Here is a 24,397-nt window from a genome sequence, read left to right as displayed (position 1 = left end):
CAAATCAAAGCTTTAAGACTCAGATTAAACAAATATAAACACGTGTTCGATTGAAAGAGAAAGGGTGTCTTACATCTGTTCTTGAAAGTAAACATTTCATAAATAACTGTAAAGGTTTAAAAAATATAAAGAATCCGAAGGTGTTATCAGAAACTGTAATCTGCTAATACTGCAACGAACCATCTCAATGCTTACTGATTCACATAATAAATCATTGCAATACTTCAAGTTACCGCTAGATATTTCGAAACATGTCCAGCAGTCTGGGTAACCCCGACTGTTAGAATTTGGATTATTCATACCAATGGAACGTTATACAAATAAAATACTGCTGTATCCATGTTCATGAGTTTCGATGTGTTGGTTGTTGACATAATTTGTAGTACAAAGAACTGTAAACTCTTATCTCAATTTACAACCATCTTGACCTTTGTAAATCGACGTGCAATCACAAAAAAACCGCCCAAAATAATCTCTGTGTTGTCGTGACAATGAGTAATGAGTGTTTAATGAAGTCGATATCAGTAAATTTACAATTACAAGGCCAGTATACAGTATTTGATATATGATTCCGACTACTTCACCTTTACTAATGTTATCCGTACTGATCCTGAACGTTTTGTATGTAATTTGAGAAACATATCTCGAAGGTGGCGTGAAAATGTAGAAAAGAAAATAACACAAAACTAAAGCTGATATGATCCTTTGAAGGTTCAATACCGATCATGCCTAGTCTGAAAGGTATATAATTAAGGTATTTATTTCAAAGATCCAAAATGAAGTGTTAATATATTTAGTAAGACTAGACATTCATTGGATCTAAAAACGTTAATATTATTACCTATACTGGGCTATGTACTGAACCAAAATGAAACATATCGACCAATACTGCAATAGAGTACGTATGAAAACAAACCCCTCTTTTGCAGAAACTAGATCTCAGATATGAAAGTAACTCTGTGCAAACTGTATTTAGTTGCGTGACACAATAGAAGTAACAACACAACTTCTATACACACATAAAGAGTGTACTGTTTTATTTGTGACTTACTAAAACCTGTATATTTGTTCTTGGTAAAGGTGTGCACCTACTTAAGTGAGGAGGCGTTTTTTTTATCAACTAGGAGTAAACATGGTACAGGCTAGGCAGTTATTCAACTTATGTTTACATGCCATGTACACTAAATGCGGACGTCAGACACTTGATAGTTGTAAGCAAAGTTGACATACGCGTACTAGTAGATATGGGTCACCCACAAGTAGAAATCAGATATTATGTTGAAAAATCACTTTTTGGGTTTTCTTCACAATTTCGAAGTAGGACACCTATATTGTTTGTTGATGAAATTTGACATCCGAAATCAAACAAGAAATTGGAGTAAATTGGCAACAAACACACATATGCATGGAACCATTGTAAACAGCTGAAGTGGCCTGTCAACTATTATAATAACTATCAATTTTGATTGGCACTGCTCAAAAATGGTCATGGTTACCATACAAAATGTGGTTAAGGTTACTATACAAGACATTATGGTCGTCATGGTTACAAGGAACGTTACCATGGTAACAGGAAACAACAAATCTGACACTGGGAAACATGTGAAACACACCTGCACATCCCTTCCTCTACACACAACTACGTACATACACGGGATACTATTATAACACAGAATGTTAAAATTTGAAAGTACTTCTTTTATTTATAGTTACATGTACATATATATCATACATATTGACATGAATTCAATAAATTAATTTTGTATTGTACATTTTTCGATTTCAGTTACCATAATAATGATAACAGCAATACTAGCAATATTACACACACATATACCATTTGGTATTATTAAAGTAGTGCTCAAAGCACTGTATAATTATTATCCCTACATGTACCAGAGACTTGTTATGGTACAACCTCTTATACCCCTAGCAGAGACAAGTTGTGGTATAACCACTTATACCCCTAGCAGAGACATGGCATGGTACAACCATTTATACCCCTCACAGAGACATGTCATGGTACAACCACTTATACCCCTAGCACAGAGACATGTTATGGTATAACCACTTATACCCCTAGCAGAGACAAGTTATGGTATAACCACTTATACCCCTAGCACATACAGAGACGTGTTATGGTATAACCACTTATACTTCTATCACATAGACATGTTATGGTATAACCACTTATACCCCTAGCACAGAGACATGTTATGGTATAACCACTTATACCCCTAGCAGAGACATGTTATGATATAACCACTTATACCCCTAGCACAGAGACATGTTATGATATAACCACTTATACCCCTAGCACAGAGACATGTTATGATATAACCACTTATACCCCTAGCACAGAGACATGTTATGGTATAACCACTTATACCCCTAGCAGAGACATGTTATGATATAACCACTTATACCCCTAGCAGAGACATGTTATGGTATAACCACTTATACCCCTAGCACAGAGACAACCACTTATACCTCTAGCAGAGAGACATGTTATGGTACAACCACTTATACCTCTAGCAGAGACATGTTATGGTATAACCACTTATACCCCTAGCACATACAGAGACGTGTTATGGTATAACCACTTATACTTCTATCACATAGACATGTTATGGTATAACCACTTATACCCCTAGCACAGAGACATGTTATGGTATAACCACTTATACCCCTAGCAGAGACATGTTATGATATAACCACTTATACCCCTAGCACAGAGACATGTTATGATATAACCACTTATACCCCTAGCACAGAGACATGTTATGGTACAACCACTTATACCCCTAGCAGAGAGACATGTTAGGGTACAACCACTTATACCCCTAGCAGAGACATGTTAGGGTACAACCACTTATACCCCTAGCAGAGACATGTTATGGTATAACCACTTATACCCCTAGCACAGAGACAACCACTTATACCTCTAGCAGAGAGACATGTTATGGTACAACCACTTATACCTCTAGCAGAGACATGTTATGGTATAACCACTTATACCCCTAGCAGAGAGACATGTTATGATATAACCACTTATACACCTAGCACAGAGACATGTTATGGTACAACCATTTATACCCCTAGCAGAGACATATTATGGTATAACCATTGTACTTCTTCAACTCCCCTGAGAGCACATAATCCATTCTACCACTGACAACAGTCAGGATTAAATCCTTCACATTAAAATCTCTATCCTACCAGGTGAGGTCCTTATTCATGTAGCTTGGATGACTTAGACAAAATGACTGAAATCTAATGATTTTTAAAATGGTAAATTACAATATAGTATCACTTATTACAATTGACGAGAACACACTTTAAGCGTTTCAGTTGTATCAAAGCTTCAAAAAGATATTTTCTTCCACTCTTTCAAGGAAACACAATATCAGGTGAAATTAAAATGAACTATTTCTTTCTTCTTGCCATCTTTAGAGCATCCATGTGTTGCTTGCCTAATGCTGCTGATGGATCTTGTTGCTGTTGTGTTTCAGTTGCAGGGGGTATTATATAAATGTGAACTGGTGCTGGAAGGAAGTCAAGCCTTTTATCATCAGGAATGAAACGATCATACATTTCATGAAGTTGTTTTACCTTTTCAGGTTTAAGAGCTCTTGGTGTGATGTTTTCAGATGGGTAGGCTGTCCCCTCAATTGTCATCTACAAAATGAATTAAGATATTTTTAATTATGAAGTACATGTCATTCTAAAATAAAATTCTATTCTTGTAAACATCACATAAATGTAAAATGAATGTAAAGCTGGTACTGTACATAAAGTAAAGAATTGTAATAGAGATATAAACCATAATACACTAAAGTGCCAGTATATTACCTGTGGTGTTATATTCTTCCATGGACCACTGTCTAAGTTATCTCTTGCCAAGACAACAACTGCACCATCTTGTCTTTCTCCCATGATATCGTGATAGCTACCAATACCATGAACCACTAAGCTACCATAGTGGAACCGTAATGATGTACGCCAGTCAGCAAAGTCAGTCTCAGAAAGGATCTACTCAATAACGATAACAAAAGTATACAAATTCAATCATAAAATGATAAAGCTCAAATCTATTTTCCTTAAGATTGTTTTATCATAATTTCTACTTTAAAGAGCACTGTTATATCAATGAGAACACTACCCTAATGTCTTAGAATAGATCACTTAAAGCTGTAACTCAATCTTTCATGAAACCTAGCTTTTGATTTAGTTCCCATATAATCTTCAGACAGAGAAGATAATCATGTAATTGTCATCGTTAGGCCAGGTATAGCCCAGAGATGTCTTTGTGTTACTATGGTATATCCCTACATGAAGCAAAGGCATATGTACTTAAAATAAATAAAATGTATTTTGAATTTGAAATTACTACCAACTGCTCTGCTTGAGCTAAATGGATCCTAAATGATGCAATCATCACCACATATGTGGCAAGATGGTGTATAACAAGTGCCTGAACTAATGTGAGCTTGACTTGGATTTTAACAGTGCTGTTGATAGTAATTTCAAAACACATCCCTGTGCTTCAATGTGCATGTGAATTGGTTTAGTGTAGATAGCTATTATAATAACACCAACAGAAGTCTCTGGGCTAGTCCATTTACAGCTATTTCAGACTTACTGTGCCAATGTCATGTGTTAAAAACAAAATAACAATGATACATATACTAGTAAACAATACCTTTACTTCACTGTATGTTGATGCCACAGTTTCAATGTCATGGGTATTGAAGATATCACATTTCTTCATTGATGATGACATGCATGCAAATATCCAGTCAGGCATAAACTTTGAATGTCCAGCAAGCAAAAAACAGATTCTGATATACTGCAGAGTTTCATGTCTGAAAATAAAGAAAGTAAATGCTATGGTGTTACAAACATGCATAGTTGAACATTGATAAATGTGCACTAAAATCATCAATACTGAATACATTTTGATATTAATTTCATGTATCAGTTTAGTTTATTGAACAAGACAATTAGTGTGTACAAATACATGATATCAAACTGACTAACCTTTCCATCATTTCTTTAATCCAGCAAACTAGCCATGTGTTTTTGTTAGTACTTGGAGCATTATCCATGAATACCATGGCCTTTGTTGTCCAGGATAGATCCAAACTCCTCATGTGCTTGTCTAAAATTGATAATGTGTGGTTGCTATTTTTTGGTCCACACCTTTCATCAAATATGTAGGAATATGCCTTGCCAAAATTATGATGAACAATGACTGCTTCATCAACACAAAGCTTCATCTTGTAATATGATATGGCTGGTTGTGGTGTCAAATGCCATTGTGGTACAGTGACAACCATTTTGTAGTCAATGCTAAAGCAAGCAACATAATTTGTTTTCTCTTCAAGGAGTGTTATTTCTTCCTCATCAGTTCTTACATCTTTACTTTCCAAATCTTCAATCATTTGCTGACTTTGCCATGCTGTATTGCAAGACTGTTTATAGAAGTGCTGTGCTATAGTTGCCTTTTCTTTATGTTCTGCTATATGCAACTTTAGACTGTCTATGGTTGTTTTTATCCTCAGTAATTCTCCCTCATCAGTATCACCACACTCTGTCATTCTCTGTACTATTGTGGATTTAGTACAGATTTCTTTGCTGACCTCTTTGCAAGTATTGCAGTAGTCTGATTTGTGTGGGTGAATTGAATGACGGCTTCTGTACTGAGATAACCAGCCCTCTGCTGCACTGCTACTTACAGTTTCTCTTCCAAGCTGTTGCTGATTGGAGTTGAAGACACCAATGAAAGAATGCTTCAGTTTAGTTTCATAGTTATTCTCTGAAATCCTGGGAATAGACAATCGGGTAAATACTGGTAAAAAGTAGAACAAAGGACCCTTGTGTTCTTCATGACGACCTGTTGGATAGGAGTTTGCATCAGCAAATGTTAGGAATTGTTCCTTCAGAACAGTTTTATTGTTGTTTGACAATCTCCCTTCCAGACCATGTCGGGCTGAAAACTGTCTGACCTCCACTTCATCCTCTTCACAGACACCGGTCCACCAGTCATTCCAGTCTACAGTTGGGTCTGGAATAAGAACGTACTTCTCCAGTTTCTGAAGGAGGACATCTTTCTTTTTTAATGACACCACTGGATTTAGGAATTCTTGTTGTTTGATATTTCTTTGGCTGGCCAATCGCTGGCGTGATACACCAAGCACACTGACAATACACTCTTGGCAGAATAAATAATTTCCTGCAGGGTCAAATAAACTTCCTCTAATCCATTTATTTTCTTCTATGATGTTCCTCCATTGTCTGTTGTCTGTTTTAAGGGGTTCCAGGTGTGCTTTTTTCTTTTTTTGAGTGTACTGCAACAATGTTGGATGGTAAAGAATCCAACAGCTGCTTGTGTTAATATGGGTTCACAAACTGGACATACTCCAACTTTAAAAGTAAAAGAATCATCTGAATGAAAAAAAGATGAAAATGATAATTAGTTTGATAATAAATATAATGATATCAACACTTTGAGGACTTGGTTTCTAATACATCTATACATGTAAAAACATCCTAAAGTAGGGTGTCTGTCTTTAAAGGATGGAACAAGTTGACAAAGATAACTTATGTGAAATTACAAAGGTTACAAGACACAAGGAGCTGAACTTTTTTGTACAAATGTATTTAGCTTTCAATCTGTCTTGTCAACAATCGTCATCAGATCAACATAGTTCCAGAGTTACTACAGAGGTTAACTATGGAATTTGTGCTACTGATGAAAATTTATCAATGAAAGACAGATTGAAACCTCATAGTAAAATGCTTGTGCATTACATTTACCTTTGTAATTGATCTATCAATGTGATGAACATTTTCTGTCAATAACTTTACTTCAAATGTAAAAACAAAACAAAACATAAAACTGGGGGACTGGGAGTTACAACTAGATTTAAAATTATAGTACTGTAATACAGGAATTTTGAAGTGTGTCATGTACTCAATATTCTGATTGTAGTTTTATACTAAAACCAATGCTATCATCCATAACGCTACACAAGTTCAACACGGTGACATTTTTCAGACATTAGCAAATTATGGACTTTGTTTACATCATAAATCTACCGTATGTTTACATCCCCTATCAAGTTCAAGAGGTTTTTTTCTTTTCAAAGATACTGATGACACCGTATTAATGTAGTACTACACATTAAAAAACGAATACAGCCAAAACTATACTAATAGAATCATGACAGGATCGACAATCAACTTTTGTAACAGCTACACAAACTTTTTTAGACCTGGACTTACCAACATGTTTGGTTAAATCCCGTGTGAGGTCAGGTCGGAGAGTGTAACTCGAACGAGAAACTCCTCGCAAATACCCACCAAGTCGGTCTGGTGACTCAGTCTCCTCGGGTACATAGTCTGGGTCCTGACTAGATGTCTGTGATGACGCCAAACTGGATGTTGGATCCAGGTTCTCCATTTCTGTTGACGGCGAAAGTGCACAAAATGAGTGGGCGCCATGATTACTGTGAGGTCAGGGGTCACCTTGTGTGTCAACAAAAGTTTACAGGGCAAAGGTGAACGATTAGCGTAATTCATTCACACATCAATTTCCACTGTGACTCAAGAACAACGCAAGGAACATGAGGAACGTAGTTGTTGCTTGTGGTCTGAGGCTTTGCCTACTTTAGCATATTTAATACGGACAATACCATTAAACCGGAAATGTGTGGAAGATGAGATAACCGTCAATGCATCGTGTACATCGATATATACAGTAAAACTATCGATAATTCAATGATTCATCAATCAGGAAAGATTGTAGCCACCCTTGAAAAAACAGTTTTCATGAACATTCGTAGGAATTATAGGTTAGGGTGTTATTTACGACATATCTAAACGTTTTCAAAGTTGACGATAACAAATATTCATGGCGGGAAAATACATCGTTCATCTGAACTAAGAATAGATCGTTTATTTTTTACGAAGTTTTCTAAATAGTCTAAAAAGTGTCATTTTATGTAATACCATTCATAAAAATTATCAAAGAGTGGTATAAAGCACTTACCTCAATGATGGTTTGAACTATTGATTCGATATTGTTGTACTAATAACAAGTAGCAAAGAAACAGTTTCGTTAGTTCAGCTCCAAAGCTTCGGTCATCAAGTCCTGTCACTCAGTGAGCGAGGCGCGCGTCGTTTCGTCTTATTTGCATAACAATACAGAGAAACTAATATCTGATTTCTACTTGTGTGTGACCCATATGTAATCGGAGGCGATGTTGGCGATCAGTTTATAATACGTTGTGTAAAGATTTTTTAAGGGACACAGTCTGTAATTGATATTTTTGTTGGTTTTAATTACTTTTGTTTCATATTGCAATATTCTGATGTTCTGTTATTTCAACTACTATCCAGATAATGGTAGAACTCAAACCAGATATTTAGATGTGATACGAAAATTATATTTTTGTATCAAACATTCGAAAATGCAACAAGGTCACCAAGCCTCTCTGTATATATACTTAACCACATTCAACATGGTTTGTCTACGCCAATTTGCTCCAAAACAAATTTTCGTGGGTGTGGGCGTGTGTGTGTGTATTTGTAAACTGATTTCACATGTAGGTGAAAATGGGGCGTTAGTAACAGAACGTAGCACTTTTAATAGGTAACACCAGGTATATCTTTTCTTTGTCATAATACACGTTTTCACCAGCTGATGAAATAAAACAACCATAAGGTAGACACGTTACACAAAGTTACAGCTTCTGTGACACGTATATTTGTGCTCTGGTCTTCCTTTAAGCTATATGACAAGGCTGTGTACATGGTGTCTCGAATCTATTGTGAACAAACAAATTACGAAAGATCATGATGGGTACTATTAATAAACATTACTAGTATCAATTTTAAGAAGCTAATGCGAGGCGTCAATTTTCCGTTCTAAATATATAGAGATGTGGAGGTGTTGAGACAAAAGTCAGATAGCAGTGAACATTTATACCTGAATGACAAGAATTGTCCAGAGTCACTGCGATGAAATGTTTTCCGGTATTGATTATTCATTATGTAATACATTGAATAGAGTTTTTATGTTATTTCTAATGGTATACCAAACTAAATGTAATGTAAAACAAAATTCGATCTATAATCACATCATCAGCTCCGAGTCATAAAGGAAATGGTCCAATATTTATTTTATCTTTATTCAAATCGTGGAACAAAATGGACGATGGAATAGGGCAATAAAGTTTTACGAAGACAAACCCCACTACATGATATATTTCATCATTCGAAAAATAAACAATTTCTCTAGAGTACTCGAAGCAACTCAATATAGCAAAACCATGCAGCTGTGGCAACCAGTGTATAATACTTGTACAGTGTTACATGACTTTGCATACATGATACTACATACTTACAAACACATAACCATTTTTGTAGACGGTCTGGTCTAACACATTACAACATACTTTAAATACGGTGGATATATTTATTGAGTATGATTGTGTACAATTATTCTCAACCATTCAAAGTTTTTTGTCATTCTCTAATGCCTGCCTGATCTTCAATAGACAGTAAGAGATTCTGATCTGAATACGAATATCAAACCATCAATACAGTGATCTAGCGACAGAAACACGGTGTAAGCATCTAAAGCGGGTCGATAGGACAACATAAATACATTAATGACTATTTTCGAGTAGCTTAGTTCATGTGAATCAATATACAATGTAAGAGTTTTAATTTAGCAAATATGATATTACGTAATCAGAAAATCACGACCTAGTCTGACGCTTAAATGATAGGGTATTTAAATTTATACATTTGACTTATTCTGCAAAATTACTGAATAAACTTGAGTACTTTGTTATAATTTAATTTGTGTGTACCATGGCCTTCAGTTGAAGCAGACGATGTCGTGCTTTTGGAAAGATTTCACATTTTTTCCCCGCAGAATAACGTGACGTGTACATGACAAGGTGTACATATTTGAACGCGTTTATTTTTTTTGTATATGGTTGAAATATGTGAGTTACCATTAGAGATAGCCAAGGTATTTTGGGGTTTAATATTATCGTTAATCAATGTATCTGACGATGCTTTAAACTTGACATGTAAGTGTTGTCTGCAATTAGTGTGTTGCAGTAGTATCATAATTATGGAACGTATTGAAAAAGCCCACTGACGACGCAAATGTAGTCGACGATTCAAGCCATTTTTGTCCGCATTTACAATAGAATTATTCAATACTGACTTTTGTCCATTCAGAAACAAACACACACAAAAGTCAATTCAGAAACAAACACACAGACACACACATACATACATACATACATACATACATACATACATACATACATACATACAGACAGACAGACAGACAGACAGACAGACAGACAGACAGACAGACATACATACATACATACATACATACATACATACATACATACATACATACATACATACAAACATACATACATACATACATACACACACACACACACACACACACACACACACACACACCACCTGATATTACATCCTATATCATTGAATATTTGTGTGACTGTAGTAAATGATTACTGTAAATTGCACGTACATATTTCAAGTTATTGTAGTTAACTAAGTTGTTGTCGATGATCTAACTTCAAAAGACGTATTTGCTGATACACCTACTTGAATGAAATCATCTAACCATACGGCGCTTTGATTCAACATTGTGATGTATGTTACGTTGTTTCTTGGCTGCATGTAAGTTGGGATACATGTAAGAGTGGATGGATCAATAGTCACCAGTGGGGATGTCAGCCTATCAAAAAGTGTGTGTCGCATACAATTTACGTTCCACCACACGTACTTATCTTATGGTGAGTGATTGCAGTTTTGACCCCGCTCAATTATCAGCGAGAGAGGTTAACGATGCAAGCATCATGTTGCGAAGATACACGAAATGAGGTTGGAATACTTTTAGTGACCCAAAGTGCACATCGGTTTACGTTAGAAACGGAGGTGCATGGTTACTGTTTCGATGTCAACCGTTATCTATACTGTAATGGCTAATACAAAACATGAAAGGTTGAAATAAAAACTTCGATAATATCACAGAGACACAGCGAACACTGCCTTTTTCTCGTCGATCATATTAAGACTAAGCAACTTGTCCAACGCCCAGATTTTCCCGATCACAACGTATCATTGTTTGAAAGTACTGTGCCATTCACCCCGGTGAGACATTTCCACACCGAACTATTTATTATTAAAGCATATATTTGCTACTCGTAATGTATTGTAATGTTCAGACTTGGATGGTATTCTTTTGTCTGTTTTGTTTTATGACCACGTCGTTTCATTTGACAAAATATTGTTGTCTTTTTAATTTCTGTCAATAAATTCAAGGTTTCATTCGAATCCAAACTTCAAGACTATTATCTAGATTTCCTTTCGTTTCATAACTACGTACACCTGGTAACACGAGATTTGTAGCAGGAATGACCGTGTATACACTACAATATCATCAATGGTATTGTAGTTCGCTAATTTGCGACGACCCTATAATGGATGAACGTAAACGGTAATAACTGAATTCAATGGACATCCGCTTACTCTGACATTTCTTTTCACGAGGCTCCTCGAATTCAATTAATTTACCTAACGGTAGAGCGGCTAGAAATACACACCGTGTTGGAATTTACACCAGTGCAACGTTCTGTGAACATGATATCGATTCTGTTCAAGCTTATTTGGACATTCTGTAAACACAACCTCGACTTAAAATGGTAGTGTATTGAAAACCACCTGTGTGGTTCATTTGTGTCCTCTGTAACCTGTATTCAAAACGACATCGATCATTATTGGGAAATGCAACAGCGGGGAGATTTTCTATAAACACTATTAACGTTTTAAGAGGATTGCTACCAGCAATTCTGGTCATCGCTTGCTTTCAAATTTATGTCAAAATTTCATGACCTCTCGGGACAAACTAAAATGAGTTAAAACGATGCAAACATGAAAAGAATGTAAGGCTTACGCTGAAAAACTCGTATTCAACTGTAATTACCCCCACATCTGTTACTTTTATGTGTCGTATATATAACACATAAATGGAACTTTGTTTGACGTTTTGTGTATCTCGATTTGTTAACATTTTATTGTTACTGTGTCCTAGCCAGAGGCGTTATCTCGCGATCGTCAGGGTGTATATGTACTCAGTGAACACTGCTGACAAACTCGTTGTATGTACCATATACATACTTTAAGTGTATGTTTTCGTCCCGTACGTCCAGTAACAACACCAAAACATCGCCCTACAGGTAACACAATACTTACTGTTGAATCTCTCAACTGTTTTTCGGTTACATACAACAAACTAAGAAATGTGTCTCAATTGTTTCTGTATACATTACATATTATACTTACCTGTACTTGTTTATCTTAAATTCATATGGGTCGGGTAACATGTTTGCGCTATTCTCTGAATCAAATCCAAAATTCATACTTGTAAGATTTTCATCACGAACTATACAACGTCTTCTGTAATCAGTCATGTAATACCTTGGGTCCACAAAATGCCTGAATTTGTAGGGTTTCTCAGGAGGGTGATTAAGGTCCCTCATAAATAAAGGTATCTGTGGCGGCGTATGCATGTCTTGTTTTTGACCACCATTACTGAGTCTATTGCTTTTCCTCGCCGATCGTTTGCTGGCACTTGAACAGCCAACCCAATTATTAACATCCCAGCCACACAGCTCCTCATCCGTCAAACTGTCCAGTGTGGAACACACGCACATTTCTCTTGTTGGGTTCCCACTGAGCTCAGCGGTGAGATCCCTCCGTATGGAGAAGTTACATGTTTCCCCCATTGAGTCGTCAAGCATAGAGTTTTACGAGCAATATGTACGATGATAATGACGTCGAGTCTGCGTTAGCGACCAGGTATTTTACCCTCTGCTATCCACCATTATATTTGAAATAACAAATTGAGTCCGTTGTGAACATGGTATCCCCTTCCGACACTCAATAAACAGGGTAACTGTGTAGCGTCCACAGACGTACCGCATTGAATCCCGTACACCTTTACCGTACACACTCTGCTGAACTGTCGAGGCAGAATGTTATGGGTGCTGTCTACTGTCCGCGATTAAGTGCGTGTACACAACAGCATATACATACGCGACAACCGTGGCATTGTTCATGGTTCTATTGTTTGCTATATCTATCGCCTCCACTGTAATCTTCTAGCCGAATTGCCCTTGATGGCCGGCGATTGGAGAAAGAGCCTCATTATTGAGACACATAAAGGCACCTAATTCACTACTGGTGAGCTCACAAATAGTGACAATATCATTGTTTAGAGGCTAAACTATGAGGCATATTTGACAAACATAATTTCACGATACCTTATAAAAAGGTATTGTAATTGATTTCATTGAGACTAACAATAGCTCTGTTTGATAACAATGTCCTCGGGTTCCCATGGACCAAGTCTTTTAATTGAAATGGAAATTTTTTTAAAACACGAAAAAAGAAAATGTCAAATTTTGAAGACAAAACAGTGGACAAAACAAGGACACCGGTTAGTACATATGCATATGTTGTACGCATGCATACAATAAATTTATGTCGACCAGATTATAGAGGGCGTAACAGTATTATGAACAACCAACATGTTTATTCGTGTCCACAACTCTCAAATAATGGTATACCTTACACCGATAACACCCATTCTATGGACTGTATTTAGTGTAATTAATTCGAACAAAACAGAAAAAGCTGGTACGTATTTTGAGTTGATTATGTTGCTCTTTTAAATCTCCATTAATTAAAAAGAAAGTTCGTATATAGTATTCGTAAGTCCTTGACAGTCATCACACTTTGCAGCCTTTATCGTCATATTGCTCCAGTCACAAGATCCTATCATGCATTGAAAATTTCAAAGAAATTACGTCCCCATAATGTACCATAATATTCGTAAGGGGAGAGGGCAGCATATACAACAAGATCAAAATGGTGTGCAAAAAGTACAGTGTACGGAACATCGTTATTGTTACATATTATGTTACGTATTTGCCACTTAGTGGCAGTGTCATTTTAAGTCCACAAAAGTCAACCTCGTATAGTATGAGCGCACGTGTGGATGTGATGTGCTGTGTACCACGACTTAAGTTAAAAACTGCAGTTTTGAGTGTCTTGGTATTTGATGGCCCAGAGATGTCACCTATAGTGTATATGTGTGATTTCGGGTTAAAAATCTTAAACCCAAAAGCTAATACCTAAAAATGCAAACATTTGTTCTAAGTATTAATTCATGAGTCTGACAGCTTAGAGTTCACGATGACCTCGCAAAACATCAATCTAACAATATCTTCACAGATGTAGTTATCTCACAACGAAAGCACACATGCTGTATATACTAAATACGTTTAATTGAAACAAAATTAGAGGAACTCAATCGAATTGTGAGCAACACTCATCCTCGTTCCAGGACACGTTTTGATTCGATTGAGGCAGGTGGGCAAATCAACTGGAAAGGTTGACGTTGTTAGTAGGTTTTTTCTTCCTGTCTAACCACGAGTAAGTACCGCTGTACAAACTTTCCAACTGCATCTGGAAGTAACAATACAACGATTTAAAAATTTGAGATACTAGTACTATATCGTCAAAATTCTTCGAAAAAAAAAGTTTTTTCAAGCGTTTTTTTTACTGCAAGATTTACTCATCTACCGACAATAGCATTATGTGTTGTATTAACATCGCCGTAAAACCACCTCCCTATCTATGGCACCGTCCAAAATGTACCCCAAAGAAGTAATAATATTAGTTTCGTCAATGGAAAAATATGCTTGCGAGAATGTAGCATTTACAGTTGATCACATTTCTATATATCAAGACTACATCGAAAGCCTGTTTTCTTTCATCTTTTTCTTACCGCGTCAAATGATTTAGCAGAAGCATATCTCACGACTCTCCAATAGCAAAGAAAAAAGCTACTGCTTGCTTGCTTACCCGATAGCTTTAGGAACCAGCGTGGTTTGTTTTTCCATTTTCCAAAGTAGTAAGCTGGTACACCCGTAAGAATTATTCCAAGCCCAATACAAGCTTCAAGTGGTGCTCCAACCAGTCCAGTCACCTCCAGGTATAATACCCATACAAAGAAGATTATAGGTATTATAAGTGGAACCTACGAAGGAATTATTTTTATATAATAAACATGTTAAATAGGGTTGTCGGCAGTCGATTGGTTCCCCTCTTAACACCAAGGCCAAGATTCGAGCCCAGGTCTGGGTTTTATTATATTTGCCACGCTGTAAGTAAAACGACTTTCGATCAGTTGAGACTGTAAAATACATCGTGACGTTCCGCCCTCACCGGTTTCCCTCACGCTGATGTGTGAGGGCGCCCCGTCACGGCGTACCTTACAGACTAGTTCAGTTTGACTTTACCAAAAACCACACGTTTCCCAAGGTACTTCAGTTTCCTCCTGCATTGATATGAACCCAGGCAGGAGGGACAGCTCTCAACTGAATTCTTGGCACACAAGCGCCTATCCAGTACAAGTAAAGAGGGTTAAATGAAAACAACGTTACCCAAAAGAGATATGGAAATGTACTGAGTCAGACATGAAATATTTGATCAGTTAGCCAAAATAATAATATCTTTGAAAAGTGTTCTGGATTAACCGTTTTTTTCACAAATCAACGTGTCTTTAATGTTATGTAAAATATTCACGTGTCACCCTTAAATGCTGAAATGGCCTTTAACATTCAATTGTGCATTATTGTGATCTGGGGGCAACGGGCCGGGGGGGGGGGCAAAAGGACGGGGGACAACGGGTCTGCATCCCTATGTACACCGAAGAAACGTAGTTCGGATCAATGCAATTATGTCTTTTATATCCCTGCCTTCCAAAATGTTATTGTTACTATCTCACATTCCAAGTTGCAATATTATTGTCCCAGTTTCTAAGTTAAGACCACGAATGTCTAGAGACTTATACAGCCATAGTTACATAAAACCGACAGCTTTCTTTGGTGGAATACTTGGTACGTTTATGTTTTTAAGCATATCATATTTATTTTACTCCACATAAAGAAAGATCAATGTGATATTTTAACTTCGAATTGTTTTCAACACAAGACAACCCAGATGTATCAAAATGATCTTATTTATGTCCTAAAAATATACACAACTTGTTTGATGAAACGAATTTTCTCTTTTCTAAGTAAAACTTGCATTGCGTTCAATAGTTATTGAATACTTCTTTTCTCTGTCGTGGCTTGTATTAGTATAAGACATCAGTCGAGTTGGTAACTGCTTGTATTCAAATAAGACACATCATCCCCCCCCCCCCACCACATATATCTAACCATCCCTTCCAAATCATACACACGAAGTAATGTTGCCTTTATATTACTAGTATATCCGGATCTGTGAATGAGGTGAGGCTGGTTTTATCTTAGCTGTTGATATGATGCTCAGGGGCCCAGAAAAGTCCTTTTCAACAATTCTGCATCGTGTGACCTCTCTAAAATAGAGTTATCAATTATCTGGGAAAGCTCTTATTCTCTTTTGTAAAGTGGTCTGAACTATTAACAGTAGCTTCAGCATTGTTAGTATTTAAGAGTTAGAAGATTATGTTCCCCTCACTTTGTTTATTTCCAACAATGTTTCACTGTACAGCAGGACTCTTCTAAGACTAAGTCAGATTTACCTATTTTCATAACTCTACACAGAGTTTGTTTGTACGACGCAGGGTTGTAGAAAAGAACTTTTATGGGCCCCTAAGCAAAAATAAATACAGTTAAGCTAACACCAGCTTCCCTTTCGTCCCCCTTTAACAATCATGACACTTTCTACCTTAAATGGACGAGAAATGTCTGGACGTTTCCATCGCAGATACATTAGGGCAGCAGTTGAACCCAGTGGAATTAACCAACTGGAAAATATGGTGAAATTCGTCAGCTCATAGATACCATCCCCAGCGAATGATGAAATAATCAGCACAAGCTATATTTTCCGATACAAAAATTAAATAAGAATTTAAGTAATGATTAAACCTTCAAGCGTTTCTGTAAGTATTGTGGTTAGAGTCGCAATCACGTGTAAGTCCCGACCACCACCACCACCACCACCACCACCACCACCACCACCACCACCACCACGTTGAATTGGCCTGTTTTCATTACGTCAGAGTTCGTTCGGGGAAAATGTATTTCGTGATATTTTTGAAACATAAGTATATTTATGATTTGAGTGGATTTAAGTTTTGATAGGTTCAACTGTCATAAAATCATGTCAGTTGTTGTGGCTATGACATCAGACACTCATTGATGCCACAATTGCTTTGACTTCTCACATACTAGTAAAACATACAGGTGGGCATCTTTCGACTTTACTTTTTAATTGATTAGTTCTACATGTAATAATTTACAAGTTAAAATTTAGTCCATTAATTCATAGTGTACTTTTGATTACATCTTACTAAGGAAGCAATGAGTCTCCCTTTTGCCAAAATTAAGTACAGTAATCAGTAATTCCTAGTGGGCATTTGAATACAACTTACTAAGGAGGCACTCCCTCTTGCCAAAATTGATGGCATTGGCGTCCTGTAGTTGATGTGAATCATAGACAACACGTCTGGAAGTTGCCGGTCACGAGCACTCGAAAAAACAATTCTGAACGACGAAAAATATGAATTAAAGTGATAAAATGTGCAATTTTAAAGGGCGCCATTTTCTTGCAGCGGGCTATTTTAATAGAAGTGATGTTGCATTAAATGTTAGTCGTCACAAGTGTCATGTTTTGGCTGTTAGGACTGTTTTCTTAATTGTTTTTCTTGTCATTTCTTAGTTCAGTTGAATTATTGATTTTCTAACTGGTTATTTAGGAAGTTATTTCGCCGTTTTATTTGTTCGGTACAAAAGTGAGTCGATACGAAGAGTCGTTCCGTCCTCCCAGCTATCACACACACACACACACACACACACACACACACACACACACACACACACACACACACACACACACACACACACACTAAGAGCGGATCTTTGAGACCGAAGGAGAAACACAACGTATCTTACACTCTAAAAAGTAACTTCATAACTTCCACAATCATTTTGTTAACATAAAGAATGACACCAGCGTATGGACATTATATTACAAACAAGCCAAACTGAATACATGCTTGCTACCCTCACCTTGCACCTGACATAGTTGATCCAAGTGCAGCGCCATATATCGATATAGCGACAGTTACTGGTACTACCCAGGCAAAGGAAGAGAACAACTTTTCTGCAAACGTCTGAAAGATATAAATAAAGAAAAACCAGTTCAGAGACGGGATGCATACGGTCAGACAGACAGACAGACAGACAGACAGACAGACAGACAGACAGACAGACAGACAGACAGACAGACAGACAGACAGACAGGCAGGCAGGCAGGCAGGCAGGCAGGCAGGCAGGCAGGCAGACAGACAGACAGACAGACAGACAGACAGACAGACAGACAGACAGACAGACAGACAGACAGACAGACAGACAGGCAGGCAGGCATGCATACATACCCACACACACACACACATACATACATACATACATACATACATACATACATACATACATACATACACACACACACATACACATACATACATACATACATACATACATACATACATACATACATACATACATACATACATACATACATACATACATACATACATACATACATACATACATACATACATACATACACACACACATATACATATATACACGAACGCCTGCGCGCGCTGAAAACTTGCGATGACTTAAGGGAGCCATCGTTATTTTTGGCCGTGGTTGGGTGGACGTACCTTCCTACGTGAAATAGATATAGGAAAGTAATTGATGATACCGTACTTTGATGATTTGTGTATTTAAACTGTTTAGCGGTTGCGGAACACCACGTGACTACTTTGATTTAAATACCTGAGCTACAGCTTCGGATGCTAGAAGTTCTTCAGGAGACATTGCAGTCAAGTAGGCTATGTTTGCAGTCACATACAGTACAGTAATAAGCATTTCGGCAACAACGACAGCAATCGGAAAGTTTCTAGCTGGATTTGTTATCTCCTCCGTCATACTGTTCATGTTTGTCCTGCATATGTAAATTTCCAAACCGTTACATAGAGGAACAGTTAAACGGTGGATGTTTAAAACAAGTTATTTCATTTCGATGCTTGAACTGGTCGTACGAATTGCATGTGATGCTATAATAGTATACAACTCTAATACAGTAATAGCGAACAATGTATACTTGTTGTATGAGGTATATCTTTGGTTATGGTTTTGCATATAGGTTGGTTACGATAGGGTAGGTTAAACGATATGATCACTGCTAACAAATCAACTTATTTGTAGGCGCGGGCGAGGGGGGGGGGCAACTATGTGTGAAATGATACGGGAGGGAGGGAGGGGTCTCCTCCGACACCTCCAAAATAATCTAAAGAGATATCATACCGCACATCCAAAAAGTTGCTCTTTCTCTTAAATCTATTACTAAAAATGTATCGCATAGAAATAAATATAGATTGCTTTGATGCATCTAATTTTCCCCGTGCACGGGTTGCTCGATAATTTTCATTTATTTCACTGTATTTTACTTATCCCACGGTATCTTTTATTTTAACACTGGACCAAAGTTTACGTAAATTTGGGGAGGAATTGAACTGGCGTTTTGCCATATTTATCTGTTTAAGATGACAGTATACCCTTTTTCCTATCTTATGGGATTACAAAAAAACAACACCCTTTCCAACGGAACCTTACCGTATGGTCGTCAATGGGTGTGACACCGAGGGTAGGCATGCATTCTGACGGTTCCTTCGTCAAGAAAACGAGGAAACACAAGAATTAGATCTTTAAAACTGCATACATACCATCCCCCATATGCAAACAACGCTGAGTAAAACGCTAGCGAGATGTCAGGAATCGAGGGTGTCTCTCCCTCAAAGGAGTTCTCCAAGTATTGTGTTTTCCCTGTGATGGAGAAAGTAAATAGTGCAAGGAATAACCATCAACCAGATTCTTGTAAAGTTGTTAATTTGGATTATGTAATTCTACGTCTAGACTTTACCTCCTGTGTTTAAGCAAATCGACAATCTGCTATTATCCAGTAAAGTCGACAGAGTATTTGGCGACCATATTGGATTTGGCGACCATATTGGATTTGGCGGCCATATTGGATTTTAAAATAGCTAAATTTTGATAACATTTTATCTCTATTTCAAACATTCACATGGTACCCATATTTTCATTACATTATCCCCCACATCATCAAATGGATAGTGGTTCTCTCTCGCATTGTCTTCTTAGTATACACATCAAAATATATAGTTTCTTAAAGTACCAATAAATGAGTTACTTTACTTGTAGCATTTCTTTGTATCCATCAAATGCAATCTGATTAAAATCCGATATAGATGTCGGCTAATCGTTCATTGCTATTTTACCTTCGTTATTTTGCCTGAATTGACCTCTAGAGGAGGCGATCAGACTAAAAAATGTAAACATGTACCAAGAAGGTCAATTCAGGTAAAATAACGAAGGTAAAATAGCAATGAACGATTAGCCGACATCTACATCGGATTTTAATCAGATTGCCATCAAATGATGAGATTTAAGATCGTGTTCCTCTCATATTAAAGCTAAATGCGGTATTATTGACTGTGATTTAGAATCTCACCTAGAAACAGTTGTACTATTCCAGCCACTATTATTACAACCAACCCAGTCGTCTTGGCAACAGTAAACAAGTTATTAACTTGTGCGGCTGCTTTTACTTTCCAACTGTTTATAAACAGAATAGACACTGTAAATAGATTTAAAAATGGACACTGTAAATAGACAAACGAATAGACACTGTAAATAGACAACGAATAGACACTAAATAAATGTTGAAATATTTAGGATTCAATTGTATTGACAATGTATTAAAATCAATCAAAATGTCTTCAACTTTTTACTAATGTCACAAAGGACAAATACGCGAGATTCTATTTTCACTCACAAAAAGAGGGGAATCGCGGTACTCATGTTACTTTTTGATCTCCGCACTTAGCTGGCAGATCGTGTAACTATACTCGTATCACTATCATATCTCCACTTGTACACTTTACCACCTTGGCTTCTCAAGTAAATCCATACTTTATTCCAATTTAAATTCTTACAAAAATAAATTATACAATACTCAAATGATTGGATAATAAAATCATCAACACCATAAATGAATACACCAAAAATTGGTGTTACTTTAATTTAATACAAATAATATTGACAAAATATGAAGAGTATCTAAATAATGTGATAGCGCCATTGTTCTTCCAACTGCCTGCAATTAGTCATTATTTGACACTGTTGATCTTTTAATGACTTAATGCAGTTGTCATCTCAGAATACTATTCGTGAAATGCAAACATTTGTTATAAGTATTACTTCATGACAGCTGAGAGTTCATTGTGACCTCGCGTCAACATCAACACTTTGTGAATATCAGAAAATTGTGTTCTGTCGTCGCTAATACTCGCACACAACTCGAGACTGGTTCAAATGCGACTGATTTTGTAAAGACTTGCCAATTTATGTTGGTTTGATAAATGTGTTGTAATGAAATAAGATAAAAATTGAATTATTAAAATCAGTTGTCTTACTTTTTATATCAATCCGTGTTTGTTTTAGCCTGAAAAGTTCGTCGTTGTTCGCGTGTCACATTGCTGTCACTTTTAAGGACGAATTTTCAATCTATTTGTGTTTAATATACATTTATCATTTGCTAGTCGGGGTCAACACTGTAAAATCGATAAGGGCGTTCAACGTTCAAAAACTAGATGTCAAATTTAATCTAATGTGCTGCTGTGATAACCCGGTGAAACCTAGTGGTGTTGAATTTGATAGAGAAAAATAAATGCTTTATGCGATAAAAACTCACCATTTCTGGTTGTGTGGTGTGATAAGGGAGTGTAGTTTTACATTCACGAGCATCACAGCAATGAATTTACTAATTCGTCCTTAAAAGTGACAAATTAATACATGTGGCAAGGTAAACTGTATGACATAAGAAGGAGTGTTGACAGTTTGTTTTCAAATCTGTTGGCCAGACATTCTCCAACATCTCACCCCAAAACGAATTTACCAGCTAATCATTCTTTATAGTGATGAACTTTTTCAGTGCAAATACTTGGGGTATATTCTACAGTTTGTTTTCTAATCTGTTGGCAAGACATTCTCCAACGTCTCACCCCAAAACGAATTTACCAGCTAATCATTCTTATAGTGATGAACATCTCTAGTGCAAATACTTTGGGTATATTCTTTAAAGGTTAAAGTTTTCCAGGGTAGGTTGCACAGTTCAGATAAATAGGAATTCGTATTCTAAACTACAATACTATTTGAGTATGTACAACAGTTTATTTCTGACACATGTCGAGTGCAAGGACAAAGGGACGAAGAACATGCTTCAACACATTTAGAACTAGGTAAACAATCCCCCATGTAGAAATGGAGAAAGTAACAATGTTAGACACATAATGTCGACCTTTAATCTTAGACAATTGCGTATGGGGGCAAAGCAAACAATCAGAACATTTGGTCTCTGGAATCCAACATACCACATTAACAATGATGACGTTAAAAAAAAGAGAATATCATATCCTACAAAGCATCACATGGACATAGAAAAGGTAACTTTATGGTTTCTTTACACACACCTTGTTAATAAATAATTTAATCAAATCATGTTGTCCCAATAGGGAACTTGCAAACCCGTCATGTTGAATGTTGCATCGCGGGAAATGTGGTTATAAATACTAATCAATCAGTATTGTAAACAATGTTGAGACATTGTTTGTAACCACAAATAATCAATTCAGAGTTACCCTGACCATTGTGGGAGGTTAATTTTATCAGTAGCTCCAGATTAGGTATTACGATAACCACAGATAATCCCATAGTCCTTTGCATCTGAGCATGCTCAGTCTGGATTGTAAGTTCCCAATTAATTGATGGAATTTAAAGTGAGTGTTGCTGTACGTCAAAAAATAATATTTTGAAAGATGACCGTATTGCTTTGCTCTTGATCAAAACGATAAGCGACATTTATTGTATCTGACAGGTTTGATAAAAAATGTTCTATATTTTAGATGTTGATCGAAATCTTACTTTAGTGTCTGATATGTAATTCTGTAAAAGTGGCTTTTATTGATCAAGAATCGTCACGAATATAAATGTTATGCCATTTTATTATATGATTTGATCAACTATCAGGCCGTTTTGGCAACTTTCGATAGCTTATCCTGTATAAATGTTTGAAAGGGTGTTTAATCAATATAAGAACAAAGTGTACAAAAGGCTATCGCTTGAATTCGGTCACCTAATACTTACTTGTAGAAGCCACGGCGATCATCATCACCGCCATCTTTGGGACTTCACACTCTAAAAAGAATGGTTTCATCAGATACGTTGCGAAGGTAATGGACAGGATAGCACCCCCTACTGGTCCTGAGATAATGAACTTGATCCAGACGACCAAAAATGCGAGTAACGGACCAAAAGCCTCGTGGATATACGCATAATCTCCACCTGATTTGCCAAACGTGGTGCCAAGCTCCGCGTATGTTAGTCCACCGAGGATTGACAATATACCACTCAAAGTCCAGACAACTAGCGACAAACCTACCGACTTTGAATTACGAAGAACACCTTTGGGTGATATGAAAATGCCCGATCCGATAGTTGTACCGACGATAATCATAACGCAAAAGAATAGACTGAGTTGTCGTTTCAACACCACTTTGTCAGATACGTTATCTTCCCCATCATTGCTCTTGCCATTCTTCAGTATCTTGCTTCCATTTGTTGTACCCGTACCCAAGTTTCTATCGACTTCTTCCATGTTGTTCTGCGAACTTGTTTGAGGCGTTAATTCAGACATGTTGGTAGAAAGTGTAACAACTTGTCAGGGATATCGATGTTTAGTTTTGAGAATCCAAAAGGATTCTGGAAAAATGATTGAAGGAGCTACTAGTATTTTCAAAACTGTGTACACGACTGCAATTCTTTATCTCAAAATCCGCCTCTGTGCCTTTCATATGTTAGCCAACTGACGTCATCATTTCACAAGACTTTCTTTGTACCTTCCGGAAACGGAAATTGAACTTGAAATGACTATTTTTAGGACCGCGGATGATGCCACCATCGCCAACATCTATGCAGCAAGCAAACTGACGGTATTCTTTTCTAAAATGTGTAAACCACATGTCGAGGGTAATATTCTTTACTATAGCCTTTGGCAGTATTCTCAGGCGTTTTCACAAGTTCATACTTCAAAGCCTGAATTCCAGAGGTTCAAATTTAACCCCTCTTCC

At 36.8% G+C, this 24,397-nt stretch overlaps 3 protein-coding genes across 3 annotated transcripts; all 3 read right to left on the bottom strand.

Moving 5' to 3' along the window:
- Positions 1 to 3,387: 3,387 nt before the first annotated feature.
- LOC144449521 (uncharacterized) lies at positions 3,388 to 4,053 on the bottom strand. Its single transcript, XM_078140064.1, has 2 exons — positions 3,853 to 4,053; positions 3,388 to 3,678 (listed from the first exon to the last, which is right to left on the bottom strand). Exons 1-2 carry the CDS (start codon positions 3,934 to 3,936, stop codon positions 3,427 to 3,429), a joined length of 336 nt encoding a protein of 111 aa, XP_077996190.1. The 5' UTR covers positions 3,937 to 4,053; the 3' UTR covers positions 3,388 to 3,426.
- A 209-nt stretch (positions 4,054 to 4,262) lies between these two features.
- On the bottom strand, positions 4,263 to 7,465 carry LOC144449231 (uncharacterized). The gene is made up of 5 exons (XM_078139740.1): positions 7,288 to 7,465; positions 6,820 to 6,869; positions 5,041 to 6,350; positions 4,703 to 4,865; positions 4,263 to 4,328 (listed from the first exon to the last, which is right to left on the bottom strand). The coding sequence occupies exons 1-5, from the start codon at positions 7,463 to 7,465 to the stop codon at positions 4,263 to 4,265; spliced, it is 1,767 nt and encodes a 588-aa protein (XP_077995866.1).
- Positions 7,466 to 14,530: 7,065 nt separating this feature from the next.
- LOC144449230 (cystine/glutamate transporter-like) lies at positions 14,531 to 23,964 on the bottom strand. Its single transcript, XM_078139739.1, has 9 exons — positions 23,415 to 23,964; positions 20,722 to 20,847; positions 19,916 to 20,015; positions 18,966 to 19,134; positions 18,189 to 18,292; positions 17,552 to 17,663; positions 16,846 to 16,995; positions 14,995 to 15,169; positions 14,531 to 14,595 (listed from the first exon to the last, which is right to left on the bottom strand). The coding sequence occupies exons 1-9, from the start codon at positions 23,962 to 23,964 to the stop codon at positions 14,531 to 14,533; spliced, it is 1,551 nt and encodes a 516-aa protein (XP_077995865.1).
- Positions 23,965 to 24,397: the final 433 nt, after the last annotated feature.

Source organism: Glandiceps talaboti, chromosome 18 (genome assembly GCF_964340395.1).
Source record: "Glandiceps talaboti chromosome 18, keGlaTala1.1, whole genome shotgun sequence".
Taxonomy (NCBI): Eukaryota; Metazoa; Hemichordata; class Enteropneusta; family Spengelidae; genus Glandiceps; species Glandiceps talaboti.
The sequence above is the reverse complement of the archived record's forward strand: the minus strand, read 5'-3'. Positions and strand labels throughout refer to the sequence as shown.